Source organism: Eleginops maclovinus, chromosome 13 (assembly GCF_036324505.1).
Source record: "Eleginops maclovinus isolate JMC-PN-2008 ecotype Puerto Natales chromosome 13, JC_Emac_rtc_rv5, whole genome shotgun sequence".
Classification (NCBI taxonomy): Eukaryota; Metazoa; Chordata; class Actinopteri; order Perciformes; family Eleginopidae; genus Eleginops; species Eleginops maclovinus.
The window spans coordinates 5513657-5532499 of record NC_086361.1 but is presented as its reverse complement, the minus strand read 5'-3'; the positions used below and the strand labels follow the sequence as shown (position 1 = coordinate 5532499).

Below are 18843 nucleotides of genomic sequence, written 5' to 3'. Positions count from 1 at the left end.
TCAGTTTAAAATAATGACACCAGATTAAAGTACCACGTGTGAGTTACTACATTAATAAAAATGACTCTGATATATGATTTACAAGTGTATGCACATTTTTCTGGCAGCTCTAATCTCATATTTACAGTAGGTAAGTGTTATTTTTGTATTTCTATTTGATCATTATCTCATAATAGTGTAAAAGCATTTATAGAATAAAATAAAGCATCAGTTTGCCAGTGCAAGATCAATATTTATTTACAGCAGCACATTATGATCTTCAGGAAAGGGAAAATATATGAAGAGAGACAGAAACTCACTTCCTCTAATGATTCTTGCTCTTTACAGCTATATTTTATCCAGTATTCTACCATAGAGAAGCTTTCTCAAATAAAATCTAATAATTAATGACAGGATCATTTATCTGCTTATCAATGTTCTCATTTTTTTCCTGAGGTTGACAGAAATTCTCTCAACCTAGTACAATACATTGCTATTTTGAAAATAGCTTCCAGCTTTAGATGAGTTCAGGATAAAGAAATAATTCACAGTTGACATCCTCTTCCTCTCCAGCTCCCAGCGGAGAGGAATTAGTAAAACCAACATCTGTGGCTGGTTCCCATGGTGTGACCTCTGGCTGCAGTCCCTTTTTACAGGGATGTAAAATAAATACAAATCTCACAGGCATAACAAAAGGTCATAACGCTGCTACTAAAATTAGAAACCAAAACTGTCCACATTTATTTAACTGTTATTTGACATGTTTTCTTGCCTATTTGAAAAAATACACAGCAATGCACATCCTCTTGAACAGTGGTTCTAATTTGATAGACATGATCAGGACAAACATTGTATATTAGATAACAGTGGAGTAAGTGAAACCGGTAATCGGAAATGTCACTGTTATGGCTCTTAATATTGTTGTGCTAAGTCCTATTGAAAGCTGTCAACATAGCATCAATCAGTCTCTGTTTAATGTTTATAGTGTTTCAGTGTGTGTGAATGCGTCAGCTGACAGGAAGAAGTCATGGACCCAAGAATCCGACCAAACAGTCTGCAGTGAATCAAGTTGTGAAACAAATCTTTTTCTATTTTTCTGTTCCCCCTGGAATCGTATTTTCAAAAGAAGTACTTTTGAATGTTTCTCGCCCTCGTGCCAATCAACCAAAGCAAATTAGATTTTTATGTACTTGGTAAATCAACCATATTCTGATTCTGGTCTGGCAAATGTCATTTCAGTTACATATCATTTCTGGCCACCTGAGGGCAGCAGCAACCAGTTTGAAACACAGCAGTTACATATCATCATCTTTTATGTTGATATATTGAACTATTAAGTAAACAGTTGAAAATGCACACATTGAGCAGTTACAGAGCAACACAATTATATATTTGGCGTTGTGTTTGTGTCCACCTGATGAACGTAAATCCAATAATCACTTTCTTTTTATCTATGTTTTGGTCTCTTTGAACGTTACTAGCAGAGAACCATTTAGTTTAATTATATTGGACCCTAACCCAAGTCTTACATTTTACAGCTGATATCTTCAACACTCAGTAACACACAGCAAATTCATTTAGATTGATAAATGGCACAACAGGTAAAAGACATTTTTTGTCTGATTTTAATGTGGACTGTCCCTTTAAACTGCTGTTTGTCAGAGAAAGAATCATTGTGCATGAGTATAAGTGCAGACAAATTAATGTAAAAGCAGAATACGGTTTGAAATCTCATCCATTGATGTTAGAGAACATGTTTGACTTTCAGCTCGTAGGAAAATCCCATTCCCGGCCTGAGTTTCATCCACATGATTCGCTCCATTCAGACTGTGCAGGTGCCCGAGCCTTTCTGTTTCCGACAAAACATTTCCACATGGATGAAGCCTGAGAACCACAGAGTTTCTAAAAGCACATTAAAAACCTCAATCTTGCACAGAAAGTTTAAAAGTGTGAACATATTTATTTGAGAATACCATACATGATACACATAGTAAATATGTACTGAATTTCAGTGGCTTTTTACAATAACAGACATTTAATTTTAGTACATACATGTAAACTGAACAAGCCGTGGTAAAAAATCACTTTTTCTTAGGCTAATTTTCACGCTACGTAATTAATAAATACAACAATAAAACTGCTTTAGGATTAACTTGATCTAAATTTCACACTTTAGGGTGCTAAAGTACAACAAACTAATGACCAAACTGGCAATTTTAAGTGTGACTAAAAATAAATACAAACAGCTTGTGTGCTGGGACGACTTCCTTCCTAATTGTTGTGGGATTTTTGTTGCATAATATGAGAATAATCCTTGTGACAAATGATATGCTAATTCCCTTAAATACAACACTAATCAAATCAAAGACAACCTGCAGGATGAATGCAGATTGTCAATCTATTGGCGCCACTTATATACGCTCATAAATGTTGAGATTGCAAAGAAGGCGTTATTTGTCTTCCTGCCGGTTTGAACAATGACTCACATTTTCCTCCAGACACTTTCAGATTTTCCTTCCAGCAGCATCACAAACACATGAACCCCCTCACCTCTTCCATCACAAACCTTCTGTCACGTACACAAACACACAACCTGTCCCACACACTGCTTCTCACTGATGCTTCAGGTCGACCCTCTCTGCCATCTGCCTGGCGCTGTACAGAGACACTCCCATCCCCAATGTGGCCATCGTCATGGCGATGGGATTGATGAAGCTGCTCTGTGGCTGCATCCGGACCTTACCGGAGACCTGCCTCTGCACACACACACACACACACACACACACACACACACACACACACACACACACACACACACACACACACACACACACACACACACACACAGACGCAGACAGATAGTAAGTTATACACACATTAGTCTGATCAGAGAGCAGTTCAAGTGGTACTATGCAACTGTTCTTCTCATTAAAGCTACATTTTCAACACATTTGTACTTAAGTCTTGCATCTGGCAACATCTGCTGCAGGATCTAAATGGAACCATGTACATATAAGGGTGTGTGTTAATCAGTATTTGTTAGCAGGTTCTGCTCTGAATGATGATCGGTGGCATTCAGTAGAGCTGAACTCCAGGCGAGGTCGTCTGAGCTCACCCCAGTCCCTCCTTTCCTGTCACTGTAGAAAGTCAACTCTTCTTTGGTGGTATGAAAACATGTTTTATTTGACAGAGATTCTGTCTTTTGTTACAGCTCTTTTTTCTTTTGAGTTTGTCCTCCTGAAAATGATAGGCAGTGCAGAAACCCCTTTAATATCTTCCAGGGCTGCATGCAACATAACTTTGGACGACAGAATCGTGGACCTGATCATGGGGCAGCAAAAGCAGCTGGGAATCTACAGCAACCTGCAGATAGATATATGTGGAATCATTGACGGGTCAGTTTCAAAAAACATGTTCATTTATGTCTGTTAAGACACACTTACAGTATTGTGCTTTGCTATTACACATACAAACTTCCCCTGGGAAACAACTCATTTGCCATGCCAAATCAGCTTTGAGCTTTTACACACAAATGGCAATCCTAACCGGTTACAAGCCTTGCTGTCAGTGATCACACAATCCAACAGGAGAAAGCTCTATTTCAATATCCAATCTTGAAAGTGTTTGCATCCTTTCAACTGTTTGGTTGTTAAATAATTATTGTACCAGAAGTGGGAATTGAACCCACGAAGACTATGAGTCCATTGCATCTTGATCGGAACGCCTTAACCACTCAGCCATCCTGGTGACTTCAGATCAATGTTTCAATGCCTAAAATCATCAATGAGTAGATGAAATATTGATGATAGATGGCTTGTCATGAAATAAATACCACCAAATACCGATTGAGTTAAACTGCTCAAATTCTTGAGAAATCCAACTGAAGTTGGCATTAATTGATTTTAAGCGGCTCTTCATTAATACTTTAAATTTACCAGGAGTGGGGTTCGAACCCACGAGGGCTGTTGCCCATTGGATCTTAAGTCCAACGCCTTAACCACTCGGCCATCCTGGTTTCTTCTATTGTTTTCTACAGTCTGATTTTGAAGTTGACCAATCACAACAGAGCCAGCCAGCTAACCAATCAGAGCAGACTGGGCCTTTTGTTCTAAAATTGTAAATTTGTACTCTTCTTTTTTCTTTCTTTGTAGGGGCAAAGTGCTAATGTGGGAATTAACCAACCAGACTTATCCAGAATTAAATATGATCAACTACTGGATGGATATTGGACAGTTGCAATGGTCCTTTTAGGATATAATAACATTGGTGACTTTGCATCTAGATCACCTTTAAACCTACTTCAGTTCCAAAAACAGAACCACTTTGTTCATAGCTTTTGAACTACCTTTAAAAAATGTAACTACTGCAGGAGTCACAACTTTATAGACAGGCTACAAGAAAAACAAACACACTCCAGCAGGAGGGAATACATCCAAAGGGCTAAAGTTTGCTGTAATTAGTTCCAATGTTGTTAATTAGCTAGAAAGAAGTCCAGTCCAGAGGCTTCGATCGGGTCAAAATCCTACCACATTGTCATGAATGATAGAGGTGATTTTTCACTGAGGGTGTACTCTCAGTTATTCGGTATATCGATGGCCCAGTGCAGGGGCTTTATAGCATGTTGAAGCAGCAACACAGAGACACTTAATCGGCAGCAGTCTGAGAATCAGCTTTGTTAGCCAAGAGCCACACATACCAGTAATTTGAATCTGAACACAGAAATAGACATACAGATAAAAACAAGGACAACAAAGCTGCACATACTGATATCAATCGTACAAATATATAGGGTAGGTAGGGGAAGTGGGGGGCTTTATATTGAAAAGTCAAAACGACCAATCATATAGCATCTTATATATTCTTTAAAATTGTGTTGTACATTTTTACATCTAAATGACTCCTGTTTGCCTGAAACTGCTTTTTCTCTCACTGTATATTTTTGTAAACGTATGAGACAGTCGGCTAAAAAGTAAGGTAAGTAATTACACTTTGGCTTGAGTCTAAGACTGTCCTCAGTTCTGCATGTTATAAATGAGTGCTGCTGGTTTCACTTAGCTCAGTACAAAAAATAATAACATCATAATGTTTGTAATCTTTCAGCAAGCTTTTGAAGCCATTATGCACGGAATAAAAATAATAAAAACCATACTTTGGCACCCTAAAGGGTAGATTCAGTATAGGAAAACCCTCTTTTGTGCAGCCTTTTGCGTGCAAGACGAGCTGTGAGGTTGAGTGTAAACAGGTTATATAACGTAACCTCCAGAGTCCCAGCCACAACAGCTCTGTGTAAAATATTAATCTGCTCCTCCTCCTCTGATATAAAGCATGTCTTCTGACCTGATTGAGTTATTTGTGATACAACATTGCACTGTATAAAACAAGACATGTATGGAGTCCAGTAATATTAGATTCGAGACAGAAATAAAGCTTGTGGTTGTGACCCACCTCCAGGAGTCGGAAGTATCCTGGTGTCAGTCGTCCCAGTCTGATGATCATCTCTGCTGCTGGAGCTCCTCAGATGAGCCAACCACCCTCCTGCAGGAGAGGAGACACTCTTCACAACGTCTTGTTTACAATGTAGAAGACTACAACTTCAATTCAAATTCTTCTCTTAAATAGTTAGTATTATTCATCAGTAGTTCCCAAACCTGTTTATTCTGTTACTCCTGTTACATGAATCCTCTCATTAAAAGATATATATATTTAGTAGCTGTACGTGCATCAACAAAAGAAGGAATTCCTCCTCCAAGAAATATTTTTGTGAATATTTGAAGGATCTGAAATTAAAAAGACCTTATATGGTAGTTAAAATGTACTTTTCTCTGGCAGAAATAACATTTTGAATCATGCATCATATCAGGACCCGTGAGATTCATCTCGACACCTTGGGGGAAACATAACCCTGAGAAAACACAGAGAAAGGAAGCATATCTGTCTGCATATTTTCATTCTCAGGATGTTTTTAAAAGGGTTTTGTTTGTATTATGTGAAAGCACTGACATGTTGCTGGTTAGTTTATCAGCACATTATCACTGAAGAGAAAAGGTTTTGTAATATACTTTTGGAAAAACTAAAATTAGAGTGTCACTGAACGTAAAACCCTTCATAATTTCACATGTATGAATGCTGAATGTAGGTCATCAGAATCTTCCTTTTTTCTTGTTTTTCCAATTCAGAATTTCTTGATTGAATAAGCAGCATGTCTATTCTTTAAGATACAGCTGTTATTCCACTGTATTTGGATATTTAAATCACCTCTTACTGCCGACAGAATCATTAAGATTTATTGAAAACCATAATGTATATTTTAACCTACTATGTTTATTGTATCGCACTTTGTTTAGTTATTTAAGTGTTTCTCTCCTGTTAATAAAGATCGTTTTTGTGATACAATTCTTTAACACAACAAAGAGCATACAGTGCTCTAAAATATTAAAATGACCTATTATTTTAATTTTGTTGACTTAAATGTCTTTAAAATATTAATATCAAACCAATGTGAGTCTCAAATACTTTAAAGTTGTGCCAAATAACCAGCGTCTTGTGGTAGAATAAAGGTTTTCTCACAGTTTGAAGTCAACAGATCCTCAGGAAGTTGATCACTGGTCCACGCTCACCCTCACCTTCATGCACAGCTGCTCAGCCCATCAGACAGACAGAGTGACAGCATGTGAAGCCCCTCCGCAGCCTGAACAAACAGTGGCAGCCTGTCGTACTGAAGAGGCTCCTGTGTGTCCCGGTTCTTTTGTACAGAGACCCATTCTGACGGGGCTCAACACGCACACACAAAGCTGCATGTCAGAGAGTATCTGGTCATCCAGCCAGTAAAAATGGGTGAGAGCAGAGAGAAAGAAGAAGAAGAGGCTCTGTGCAGCATGTTGCACGCTTCAGGGAACATGTGTGTTAATGCGCTGCAGGGACTTACGTAACCCCAAACACTCTACAGAGGAAAATACTTTTTAAAAAACTGTCCTGAATGGACCTTCTGGGCGCGGCAGCTGCCAAACACAAACTATCATTTGACAGGATTAACCTTCACTGGACATAAGGAGACTTTTTTTAGAGGAATCGAGTGGTTGTTATATGTTACATAAGGCCTCATGTTCTCATTCTTCATGCTGCTGCATATTTAAACAAAGGATGTCAGAGAATGATGGCATAGAAACATTTTAATTACAAGTTTAAAGGGAGAAATGTACAAATAAAATGCTTTAAGTACTTTTTATGCTGGCTAAAAAACAAAGCTGTTTTATTTATTTACTATAAAACCATTCTGTATTACACTGCATCAGAGATGTTGATATAAGACACAAAGGTTTAATGCACTGTCTGTCTATTAAAGGGATTGGAGGTGGAGCCTACTACAAGGTGCTGATTGTGCACAGCCAGTGACCTCATGTCTGTGTTTGCTGCCAAAATCACATAAAACAGTTCAGTACAGGTGCTGGGAATAACTGGCTGATAGAATCTAATCAGGATAAACATAATGTGCTGCAGCGATTGTTTTATTGAACATTCAAGTCTATGAGTTGAAGCGTCAGTCTTTTACAGTGCTGAAGTATTCCGGGTCCTGTGTCGCTGTTGCTACTGGGTCCTGACCTTGAAGCCTTGATGGAAGTTCTGGCCAGCGTCAGCTTCACTCCTGCGGGCCCCGAGGATTCTGTTCTCTCTACTGACATCACCTGCCCCAGGATAAGCTGAAACACCCAGAGAAACATACCACATGTTAATAACATCTAGTAGTATTATTTGTACACTCCTAGTCCACAAATGTAACATATTGTCAATAATTAATCACATTTTCTTCATCATGTGGTGTTTAGATTTCTGGTTTTCAAAACTGATTTTTGGTCTTTTGTGAACCACACACAACACAATATATTATTTTACAAGGAATTGTAGTGATTTGAGTTGTTAGCGGACAGCTGACCACACAATCAAAAATAAATACTTTTCCTCTGCCTGCAGTGCTATTTATCAATGTTTTGGATCTGCTTTCCCTCGAATATAATGGAAATAAATGATGCTCAAAAAAAAGGATGAAAAAAAACTAACAGCAATGTATCTTCATAAATCATGAAATGGATACTCAAGGTAATCCGCAGAGCTGGTTGAAAGCACAGGAACTACTTTCTTTTTGACAATACTTGCGCTTTAACTATAATAATGCAGGGATTTGGTGGATGCAGAATATAGTCAGGTTATATCTTATTTTTGTTGTCAGAAAAGTGATTCAACCACCTTGCTGAACACACTGCAGGTTTTATCTCCTATAGCCACACAGTGAGCAGTACAGTAACCTGTTGTGTGTCAGTGTGGCAGACCTCTGTAGGATGAACAGCAGCTTCCTCGTGCTTTGGTCTGGGTTGGGATGATTCAATGTATTCCACCCTCTGCGCTTTTACTTCCTGTACAGAAAAAGGCAGAACACATGAAAACACAATTGTATTATTTAACAGCTACGACGACTGGAGGTTTTATCTGTGGACGGTAAATATAAAACCTTGAGGATCTCATAGTTGGAAGTTCTGGAAACGTAACTGTCCCATGACTTGGCTGTGAGCTCCCTCTGCTTCCAGTGAGACTTAATCTGCAACACAGACACCAAAAAAGTGTAATTAAAGTGTAAAAGAAAATGTATCTTTTTTACATTTATTAGTAATGAATCAGAGACACTGTGGCAAAATCCTGTAAAAAATGTGTCTTAATAAACACTACTGAATATAGTTAAATGTACTTGATTTCTTTTCAGTCTGTGCTGTAGTGTAGCTTTCAAAAAATGACCTTATTCAGTTGACTTTTAAAGACTTAGTTTCAGCACCTCTGTGTACATGAGCTCCTCCTCGCTGATGTCCTCCTTCTCCTGCAGCTCCAGGATGCTCTTCTGTTCTGCTGCGACCGTCCTCGCCGTGTCCTCTGAGATCTTACACACAGCGCTCAGAGCCTCCTGATCCGGAGTTGTCGGCCTCACACCGTCCAAACTCAGCTCCCTGTTGACCTCCTCCCACACCTCACCCACCTACAGCACCATGAGAGACTTCAATTATCATTCTATTTCCTACAGTACACTTTGCAGGGGAAATCATTTCAGAGCTTGAATACACAACATTTTGGTCATTTATTTGCAATCTTTTTCTGACTCTTTTTAACCAAAATTAAAGCTCAAGTGGAGAATATTATGGGATAATGGCAACTTATAGTGACATCGTTCTGATGCAGTTCTGCCTGGTGCAAACACAAGTCATTTCATATCCATCACTGGCAGTTCTACCTTGAAGTCCAGATATCTCCTGACGACACTCAAGGTCACATAATGTCTTCTTGACAATCCAGGAAGTTCGTGGAAACCTGCAAAAGTAACAAATAATTATTTTTCACAGCAGGCTAATAAAGGTTCAGCATTTATCACTTTTTGTTTATTTACCGAAGTGCTTATTTTTACTGGCCTTGGAAGTCAAAAATCTATCTGCATAGTACTACAATACTGATGCAGATCTAAGTTAAGGCTTAGATGACATTACAGCTTATAAGCAACATCATAAAAAGCCCAATCCTTACATATTTACAGATGTTGATCAAATTCTTTACTCACTAACCAAGTTTGCAGAAGATTGAGTAGATCTTTGAGCGCAGGTTCTCTGCCAGCTCCAGCACTGCTGCACTCGGCATGTTAGCAGGGAATGACAGCTGGGGGTCCTCCTGCTGGTGAAGACCGAGGACGGGCCTCTGGGGATCTTAAAGTCAAAAAGGGAAAAAGCAAAAACAAATGTTCATGTTTCAACCTTTATCACATGAACTGATAAGACAGGTATATAAATGTTGTTTCCTGATAGTAATTATTATCATTATTATCATCATGTGTTCCTATTCGTGCTATTATCCTTTGATAAAGATCATAATATAGTATAATGTGGTTTTTCATCTATTGTAAGCAGAAATAATTTGAATCAATGTCCTGTCATGTACAAGATAAAAGCAGGAGAAGTGTTGAATTGTACAAAAAAAGCAGAAAATAAGAGGTATTAGGAATAATCATAGGTTAATCCTTTAGTTGGTGTGTGTTGGGCTCCTAAATTAATAATTTTTTGTGTTTTTGACACTTTTTTCCTGTACTTTCTACTGGTTGAATTCCAGTCAGGTAGTCAGACACAAGTGAAGAGCCATATTTCAAAGATGTACATGTATGTTTTCCTCACAGAGGTTTAGTTGACTCAGTGTTGTTTAAACTCTAGTTGCAGACTGACCTGCGATGCCTCCTTGTTGGTCTCGGCTGACTTTCAGCTCTTCCTCCTCGTCCATCCATAGCTGAAGCAGGAATCTGGGAGCCGTCTGTCCGCTGCTGTCTCTCCAGCTCAGGACGTGAGACAAAGCGTTCGGATTGTCACACAACTCCAGCAAGGAGGCGAGGACGTTACAGTGCACACACCTGGGGCTCGACTGTTGGAGAGAAAAACCCAGACATGACATCATATTTTTCTGCATAAAGACACACAAATTCAACAATCACTTCATTTAAGCTTCAGCCATTAGAAATCAATCGAGAAATGTGCTACTTACACTGAGTAAGTCCAGCAGGAGAGACGCCCCCTCTTTAGCCAAAAAGTAATCTTCTGTAGTGTAGCAACCCACAATACACGACCTGATGAGACACATGGAAAGCTTTCTCTCTTTAATATATTTACACGGAGAGGAAGACACATCATTATTATGGAAGACATAAGAAATAAGCAGATTCATCTATTATAGAATGCTGAGATTCGGATGAACTGACCACACACAGTCCACTGTGGAGAGGATGAGCTTGTTGTGTCCCAGCCCGCTGTAGAACTTATCGGAGCCTTTCTTCAGGAAGTGAACCGCCATCTCTACTCCCTCTGAGCCAAACAGTTCCTGTGGTACAACACAGAGAGGAGGTACTGTACGTATGAAGCCGTAATGTTCTGATCAGAGCAGGAGATGACATCTGACACACAAACACAAATAATACAAAAAAATGACACAGACCATAAACATTATTTCAAGGGACTTTTTATAATAAATAAAACTAAACATAAGAATGACATTAATTAAAAACAATTAACAATAAACAGTTATTTTCAGCTGCTGCATCTCTTAAAAACAAAGTAAAGTGAAACAACATTTGAATCATATGAGTGTTAAGTTAAGTTGCAGACGGATGGAGTATTAGTGTGGATCCATTATTTTGAAACAAAACTTAAATATAAACATTTTCACTTGAAGCATAAATGCAAAATATTTTAAGGCATGAATGTCTTGAAGGAGATGATGTCTTTCTTTTATACAAACAATATTCTCTCAATTTTGCTTTTCTGACAATTAGTTTGCTTTTTTTTCCAGGTGAGTTATACAGTGTTTTTATCAGGCTGATTAACTCTGCTTTACCTTTCTGTGCATGTCGCTCTCACACAGTGCTGAAAGTATCAGTTGAATATCTGACTTTATCTCCAGGGAAACCAAATCATCCTCATCAGGACTGGTCTCCATCTGCATTAAGATCCCTGGAAAATGCAACAGGTATGTCTGTATAGACTGTTTTCATGAAAACACTTTTTCTTTCTGCTTATATTTATTTATATTTACCCAGGAGCTGGTTGATGGTTCCCTGATCACAAAGGTCCTGGTTGACAGACTCTTCTCCTGATGACGTCAGAGATCGCAGCACTCTGATACAATGCCGCATCTGAGCCTTCCTGCTGCGTCTTCCTTCTGTTACAGGGGAGCTGTGACCCTGACCGAAGAAAGCATCTGGAGGAAAGATATACTAAGTATAAAAAACCTATCAACAATTAAAGCAATGGAAAGTAAACAAAATAATTCATAATAACTCCTCCTCCTTTTAAACAATTTATTCTAACCCTCTCCCCTTTTTGGTAAGCTGAACAACAACATCTTAGAGTGAGTGTGAGGGAATATAAAGAGGAATAAACAATATAAACAGTAATAAATACAAATAAACAACATTTAAAAAATATATTAATAAGCATTTACATTTATTTTACATTACTTTTTATGATTTATTTCTGTGTATAAATATATTTATAACATTTTTATATTGATTAATACACTTTTTATATAATGTTAATTCTTTATTTTAATGACTTTATTTTTCCAAATGTTCCCCCAATATTTTTAAATGTTTCTTTTGCTATATGTTTCTTGAATTTTGTGGTTGTTAAATGTAGTGTGTTATGTGGCATATTGTTTAACAATGTTGAGCTGCATCTTTCATAAATCAAGATGCTGTACAAAAAAAAAGCTATTGTTATTTTTAATATTTGTCTCTTCAAATGTTTTAGCATCCTCACCTTGAGCGACGCACCAGTCCAGCAGGAGCAGCAGAACAGTGTTTCCCTGACAGGACATGTAGTCCTCCAACATGAGCGGAGCGAGGGTGCAGAGGGTGGCGAGCGCCTGCAGCTGCACCTCCTCCTGCTGGGTGATGGACCACTGACTGGAAGCTGAACGACGTTCAGGGGAAGCAGCAGGCGACTTCACGAGCATCAGCAGAGCAAGCATTACTCTCTCCTCTTTATAAAGCTAGGAGAAGGAAACAGGGAGGGCATCAAAAACGTTGCATTCATCAATACATTTACTGAAACAAAAGGGAGTGTGTGACTGACCTGTACAGCAGCTAAGTCCTTTGACATTAAAACCAACAGATTCAAAAGCATCTTCTTCATTTTCAAGTCTTCGTTATTGTAGCTGAGCTTCAGGTTGCGGACCAGAGGGTTGTGACTTTTCACTAAAAGATAAAGAAAGTTATTTTGTTATCACAGAAGGTCCTCCTGTGTGTGGGGACAATGTGTTTAAAGTATTCTGGCTGATATATTTTGAATATGAGGCTCATTGCATCACATTTTAAAATCATTTGGAACCTTTGGAACAGAAATTCATGTGAAACAACATATTGATTTAGTTTTAGATTTAGATTCAGATTAAACATGAGATGTGGCTTTAGAATTCTAATTCAGATGAAATATTTAAAATTAACATTCAGATCGAACACTTAAATTTAGTTTAAACACTTTTTAGATGTAGCATTAAAATTGAACTATTTTTCACTATAAACATATTTTTAACAATTACATATAACATTTTGTTTTACATGTTTGTCTCAAATGAGAGGCAAATGAGCTAAAGAAAATCAGCTAGTGTTGAAAGGATTTTGTATCCAGTCACATAATACTGCATACATATTTCAAATGTAAAAAAAGGAACAGAAATGTAAAGTAAAGAGGGTACTCACACTCTGGAAATGTGGCAAAAACCACAAGCTGCTTGGCAAATAAACTTTCCTAAAAACAAGAAACACATTGACAGGTAAAGGGCAGGAATCAGTCTCAAATATCAGCTGCAGTTCCTTTATACAACTATCTATCCTGTACTTACAATAAGCAGAGAGTTGGGGTATCCAGCAATGAGAGACGTGATCACAAGCAGATCGTTTCTGAGTTGGAGGTCAGAGTGTCGGAAACCGTTTATCAGCTGGTGAAAAAATGCTTCTTTCAGAGATCTGAGGAACCAATGAACAGAAGAGTTTCGAAGTGAAAATGTATGTGTTTGGGAAGTAGTGAAACTGCGACTGGATAAAGGAGACGTGGGGACTATACATTTTGATATAGTTTTGCTGATTTTCTTATAAGCCCTCATTTAGTTTAATACATCCTGACTTTCCATTGCTGGAATCTTGGTTTACCGTGGAATCATGGGAGATAAAAAAAAAGGTAACACATGGTGAGCAATTCAAGTACAAAAACTGGTTTATGGGTCCTTTCAAATGAATATTTCAGCAATGCTTGTTGACTAATATATAGAGAATAACATTTAAGAATGCTATTGATTTCAGGACTAGTCTTACTAAAGTAAATGAGAGGTCGTGGATTGAAATAAACTCTATAAGCATGCACTGTCCTCCTCAGTCCCATATGAAAACATGTTAAACCCACAGGAAACACGTACATGACACACTCCATGCTACTGAGCTGAGCAGTGACCTCCGTGCTGCCTCTCTCCAGAAGGTTCCAGAGGATCTCAGAAGAGCGGAACAGGACTTGACCATTTGGGTCGGGCTCGCTCATGTGAAGACAGATGGTCTCTGCTCCTCCTGCTTGCAGAATCGACGCACAGTTCATATCTGTTGTGGGGAAATGAAATTAGATTTATGTGATTGAGGAATAAACAGCCCATTGACCTGCTGACATTGACACAAGGACACTTAAAAATCACTGTTTTGATTGTTTTTCTCATTGATTTGGTCATCAGAAGTTGATTTATGCACTTAGAGCCGTCTACTTCATCTAATGAAGGACGTTGGATTGACATGTCTGAGAGATCCCATCTTCAACTGGTTTAGTGTAAGCATAAAAAAAATCAGTGACTGACCGGAGGAGCTGGAGAGGATCTGAAGGGTCTGCAGGAGCTGCAGCTTGATACCCGGCTGGTTCTCCAGAGCGGCCATGGACAGGAGCAACGTCTGAGCCAGGTCACTGCGCTCCAGCAGCTGCAGCCTGTAGCCTGGAGAGGTGGGCTGGAGCCCTGCAGGAACAGATTTAAAGAAAGATTATAACAATTAAATAAATGTCTACATAAGGTTAGAGTAACAACAAATGAAGGCAAAGAGGATAAAAAAACAAACTGAAAATAGAAGAAACAAGAAGAAAAATATAGTATCACTTTAAAGGAAATCTGAGGAGCCAGAACACACCAATGACAAAAAGTAAGGCAACATTTCCAGAACAGAAAGCAAAAGACAATTAAAAAGAAAATAAGACACAAGTAAGAAATAATAGCAGATTAACTACTGTATACAACATTTGAAACATGAAGACAAATAGATTTCAAAAGAACATGAAATGTTAACTTTAAACTGATGGTGGATTTATAATAATACATAAAGTAAAAATATATATTCTGTATGTCAATCTCTGTTTTCATGTATACAAAACTGTGTTAGTTAAATTCAGTAAATTGTAATTATAGATTTTATTAGATAAGATAATTGTGTGGGTTATATAAGACTGTAATTGGATCAAATAAGCCTTAATTGATTCCTAGAGGGGAAATTCAGGTTAAATAATGACTTAGGGGCTTTTATTCGGCAAGACTGATAAGCCAATACAGGTGTGACAAATCAAAAGGATTCTAAGGGTCAAATGTGATCGAAAGATATAATAAAAAGAAAGAAAAAGCCACAAGCATGCCACCACAGAAGCCATGAGAAAACCTCACTCAGTGAAAGTCTAGAAAATCGGTTGTCAGAGAGGAAAGTCCGAGGCTTTGTCTTGGTGAGACTCTCCGTACCATCAAGCAGCAGTTTAGGAGCCACACAGCTGTAGAATGATTTCACTGACTCTACTAAGTGCTGCCTCACTTCAGCATCTGACACCCTCATCAGACAGCCTGCCAACAGAAACACATCTGTCAGTCGTCATCCTCACAATACAAGAAAGAAGAAAAAAAAAAATGGCCAAAGAAGAAGAATGTAGGAAGGAAAATATGAACTTTGTAATGTCTTGCATTAACAAAAGGTTTTGGCCACTAGATTTCAAGTCCCATAAACATGTGAACACGTAACATGATGATGTGATGGTTGATCTAGGATTCAGAGGCTGGGGAAATTCACACCCACATTTTGTCAACAAATACCTTGTCCTGCTGCACCTAATGTGTATTTATCTGCCATAGAAAATAGTCCTGTATAAATGCAGTGTTTAGTCCTGTTTATGTTTCAGCCTTTGTGAGTAAATAACGGAGCAGTTTTATTTTAAACATGCCACAAATATGTTTTGTTAATTAACAAATGTAAAGTGGTTAAAGAATTGCTTGGATCTTTTACTAAAGTAAAAGTACAAATACCACAGTGTAGAAATACTCTGTCCTGCATTCTAAATCTTACTTATGTAAAAGTACAAAAGTATTAGCATCAAAATATACTTGAAGTACTCCTTTTTTGTAGAAAGGACATTTTCAAAAGAGTATTTTATATCAATATGATTAGTGATTCATGAATATATCCTTTCATTTTCAGCTAGTAAAGATGGAGAACTACTTTTGATACTGCTGGAAATCATATTTCATAATAGTATATCATAATATATTAGTAGATTTATGTTTGTATTACTTGTATTAATCTGCATAGCAACCATTGACTTGTAATGAATATTGTCAAATAAATGTAGAGGAGTAAAAAGTACAATATATGCCTTCAGGATATGGTGGAGTAGAAGTACAAACTAGCATACAATTGTACAGTACTTGAGTAAATGTACTGCACCACTGCAAGTATAACAGCCTTAAGCTTGAATGTTTAAGTCTTTAAAATCATTTCCCTCACGTACTGAAAGAAGCATTTGAAACTACAGTATGAATTAACTTTAATACAGTGAGTGATCTGTGTACCCATGTGAGAGAGAAACTCTATGACGTCCTCAGCGTAGGTCAGCTCATCAGAAGACTTCTCCTTGAGGAATGGAAGCCTGAGAGGAAGCAGAGCAACATCTTGCAAACATCACAACAACTAATAAAATCTGTCTTCTAAGTGTAGATTTGAACTATTTCTATTTCTTACCTACAAATTTGAAGTGCCTCACACAGAATGGGCTGATATTCAGGGTGATCTGTCACTTTCTCAGCACAGATGTTGAGTATTTTGGCAAAGCCTGTCAGCTCCTTCAGAAGCTTAGAATCATTTAAGAAGTTGAACATTAAAAGGTTGTACTGAGATTGAGGGAGGGGAGGTGATGGAGCAAAGAGTCATGATGATAACTGAGGTTATTTCAGAACAGGGAAAATGCTGACAGACACAGCGTTAGGGCGGTAAATTAGAGCCTTGGGAATGACGTGGCTCTGTGTTCAGGTTGCATGAGAGCTAATCTATTTCCATCTCTGCGCTGGGGGACAGTAATGAGGAACATTTGACTTTCTGCTGCAGTGTGTGACACCTGAGCGAGAAAGCACAAGTGTGAAGTGTATGTGGGAACACTGAACGAAGGATACAAAGCCAATTTGGCTTCTCTTCAGCAGTTTCTTCAGAACAAATAGGTGCCTCTCCTTCAGGTTTGTCTTTAGTAAAAACAAACATACAACATGACGAGATATGACATAACTTAAAACTGAAAATAATCTGATGAAATTCAAGTTTAACTTACTGTCAAGGGATCCTCAAGAAGACGAATCACCTTACTGAGTTCAATACTTTTGACACTGACCTACAGAGAAATTACAGTTTAGGTCAATGTTTACCCTGTCCGTCTTTGTTGACAGAACTGAAATGTAATTCAATCACGTATATTTTCCTAAGATGTGAAAAATCTTTTGCATTTATCTTTTGCATGTCTCCCAGTCTTTGTGATATCTTGACCCAGAGCACACACAAGCTTCAGACCATTCTTTATGGCACTTTGTAAACTATACTCTGGCAAAAGTATATGCTTTGCACTTTATGAACAGATCTATAAACAACATTTAGAGATGTGAGCCATAATTGGGCTTTAAAATATTTTTAACAACTACAAAAATATTCATATAAAATGTACTCTTTATAACAGATACCATAGAATAAATTATCATGGATGGTGGACATTGGTCAAAAAAAAGGCCCTGTCTTTTTTCTGCACTGTAAACCCATCAAGTAGCAAAAATCAGACTACTTATGGCATCTTAATTATATAATGACGTGAATCCCCAAATCCTCCCATACTCCTGTGAGTACTAAATGTCCACAGATTCTGCAATTTACAGTAAATAACTAAAGTAATGTGAGGGTTTTCCAAATTATTCAGGGTCTGAAATTGTGTTTTTGTCCTCACCTGCCACTGTGGCATGAAACTAAACATTTCTATCTGCCATTCAATGTTTTGTCTGCCACTCCACTTCTGAAAATGGAATGATTATGAATTGTAAACACTGAGTAAGTGGGACCAGATAGTACTAAGTAATATATCATGTAACTTTAATCCTTGACTTTTAAATTAGGAATTGTTTAAAAATATATGTCTTAAAATAAGGAAAAACTAACCTCAATGGTGGCAGGTGTCCTAAAAAAAATGACCATTTACCTTAGATTTGGCATGTGGCAGATGCTAGTTTCACTATACCAAAGTCTTTCCAGGATACATAAAGATTTGTATACAACCTTAGTATTATATATATATATATATATATATATATATACTGTTTCTTTGTATCCCTTTTACGTATGAATATGTGTATAGCGTGAATGGTTTACATTGAGATGTGTGCAAACCTTTGTTGTAAAATTAAAATAATAACTTTGTAGTTAGAGTAATAGTAATTTGTGCATTAAAGGACCTGTACATGAGTGTATATTATTCCAGTCAAGGACTTTCTATCTACATTACCGGTTATCAGGGATGGATTACTGACATTGAAAAAATAAACAAGCTTACAGGAGACACTTTAACAGTAGCATCATAATAAGACAGTTAGCTAACTGTTTACCTCCTGTATGTGCTGTTTCGTATCCGGGGCTCTTGGTCCACTTACAGGAAAGTCCGGTTTTCTTCGGTGCACAAATCTGCTTGAATCCATTTCCAAAATACCAGGGAACCTCCTGCTTTAAATTCTTACCTCAAACATTGTTGGTTCATTTGAAGTTTGTCTCCCGGGGTCTTCCAGTTAGTTAGTAAGAGTCCGTTAAAACTAACATAAACAGGTCCTGGTATACTCTCAAACCTGTTTTCTTGCTGAAACAATTACGAGCTAACGTTAAGGGAAACATAAACTGAACCTGTGTTGTTTTTTGCGTAAATAGACACTAATACAAATACCTAAATACTCTCCGTCTCTGCTGCTTTTATGTTGCCAGAAGCTGGCAGCTCAACG

General features: G+C 37.7%; 1 protein-coding gene, 1 long non-coding RNA gene and 1 other non-coding gene across 5 annotated transcripts in view; 1 reads left to right on the top strand and 2 right to left on the bottom strand.

The window, feature by feature from the left end:
- LOC134874655 (uncharacterized) overlaps nt 1–7164 on the top strand; it is an 8108-nt gene extending 944 nt beyond the window's left edge. Inside the window, exons 3-6 of one of the 3 annotated variants that reach the window (XR_010167098.1) lie at nt 108–130; nt 1748–3143; nt 3261–3374; nt 5431–7164. This is a non-coding gene — a long non-coding RNA (uncharacterized LOC134874655). Of the gene's footprint in view, nt 1–107; nt 3144–3260; nt 3375–5430 lie in introns of all 3 variants that reach the window. The other 2 variants (XR_010167096.1, XR_010167097.1) reach the window with 2 other exon arrangements.
- trnal-uaa (transfer RNA leucine (anticodon UAA)) lies at nt 3912–3994 on the bottom strand. Its single transcript has one exon. It is a non-coding gene; the product is annotated as a tRNA-Leu (tRNA).
- On the bottom strand, nt 7138–18843 carry LOC134874652 (cilia- and flagella-associated protein 69-like). Its single transcript, XM_063898744.1, is given in 24 exon segments — nt 7138–7579; nt 7581–7676; nt 8304–8387; nt 8483–8569; nt 8801–8998; nt 9251–9327; nt 9576–9713; nt 10224–10416; nt 10537–10618; nt 10751–10869; nt 11383–11498; nt 11581–11745; nt 12306–12537; nt 12621–12742; nt 13247–13295; nt 13390–13513; nt 13960–14134; nt 14383–14535; nt 15229–15399; nt 16399–16475; nt 16568–16677; nt 16996–17061; nt 17148–17207; nt 18460–18843. Coding segments are annotated over 24 exon segments (2847 nt in total). The 5' UTR covers nt 18550–18843; the 3' UTR covers nt 7138–7516.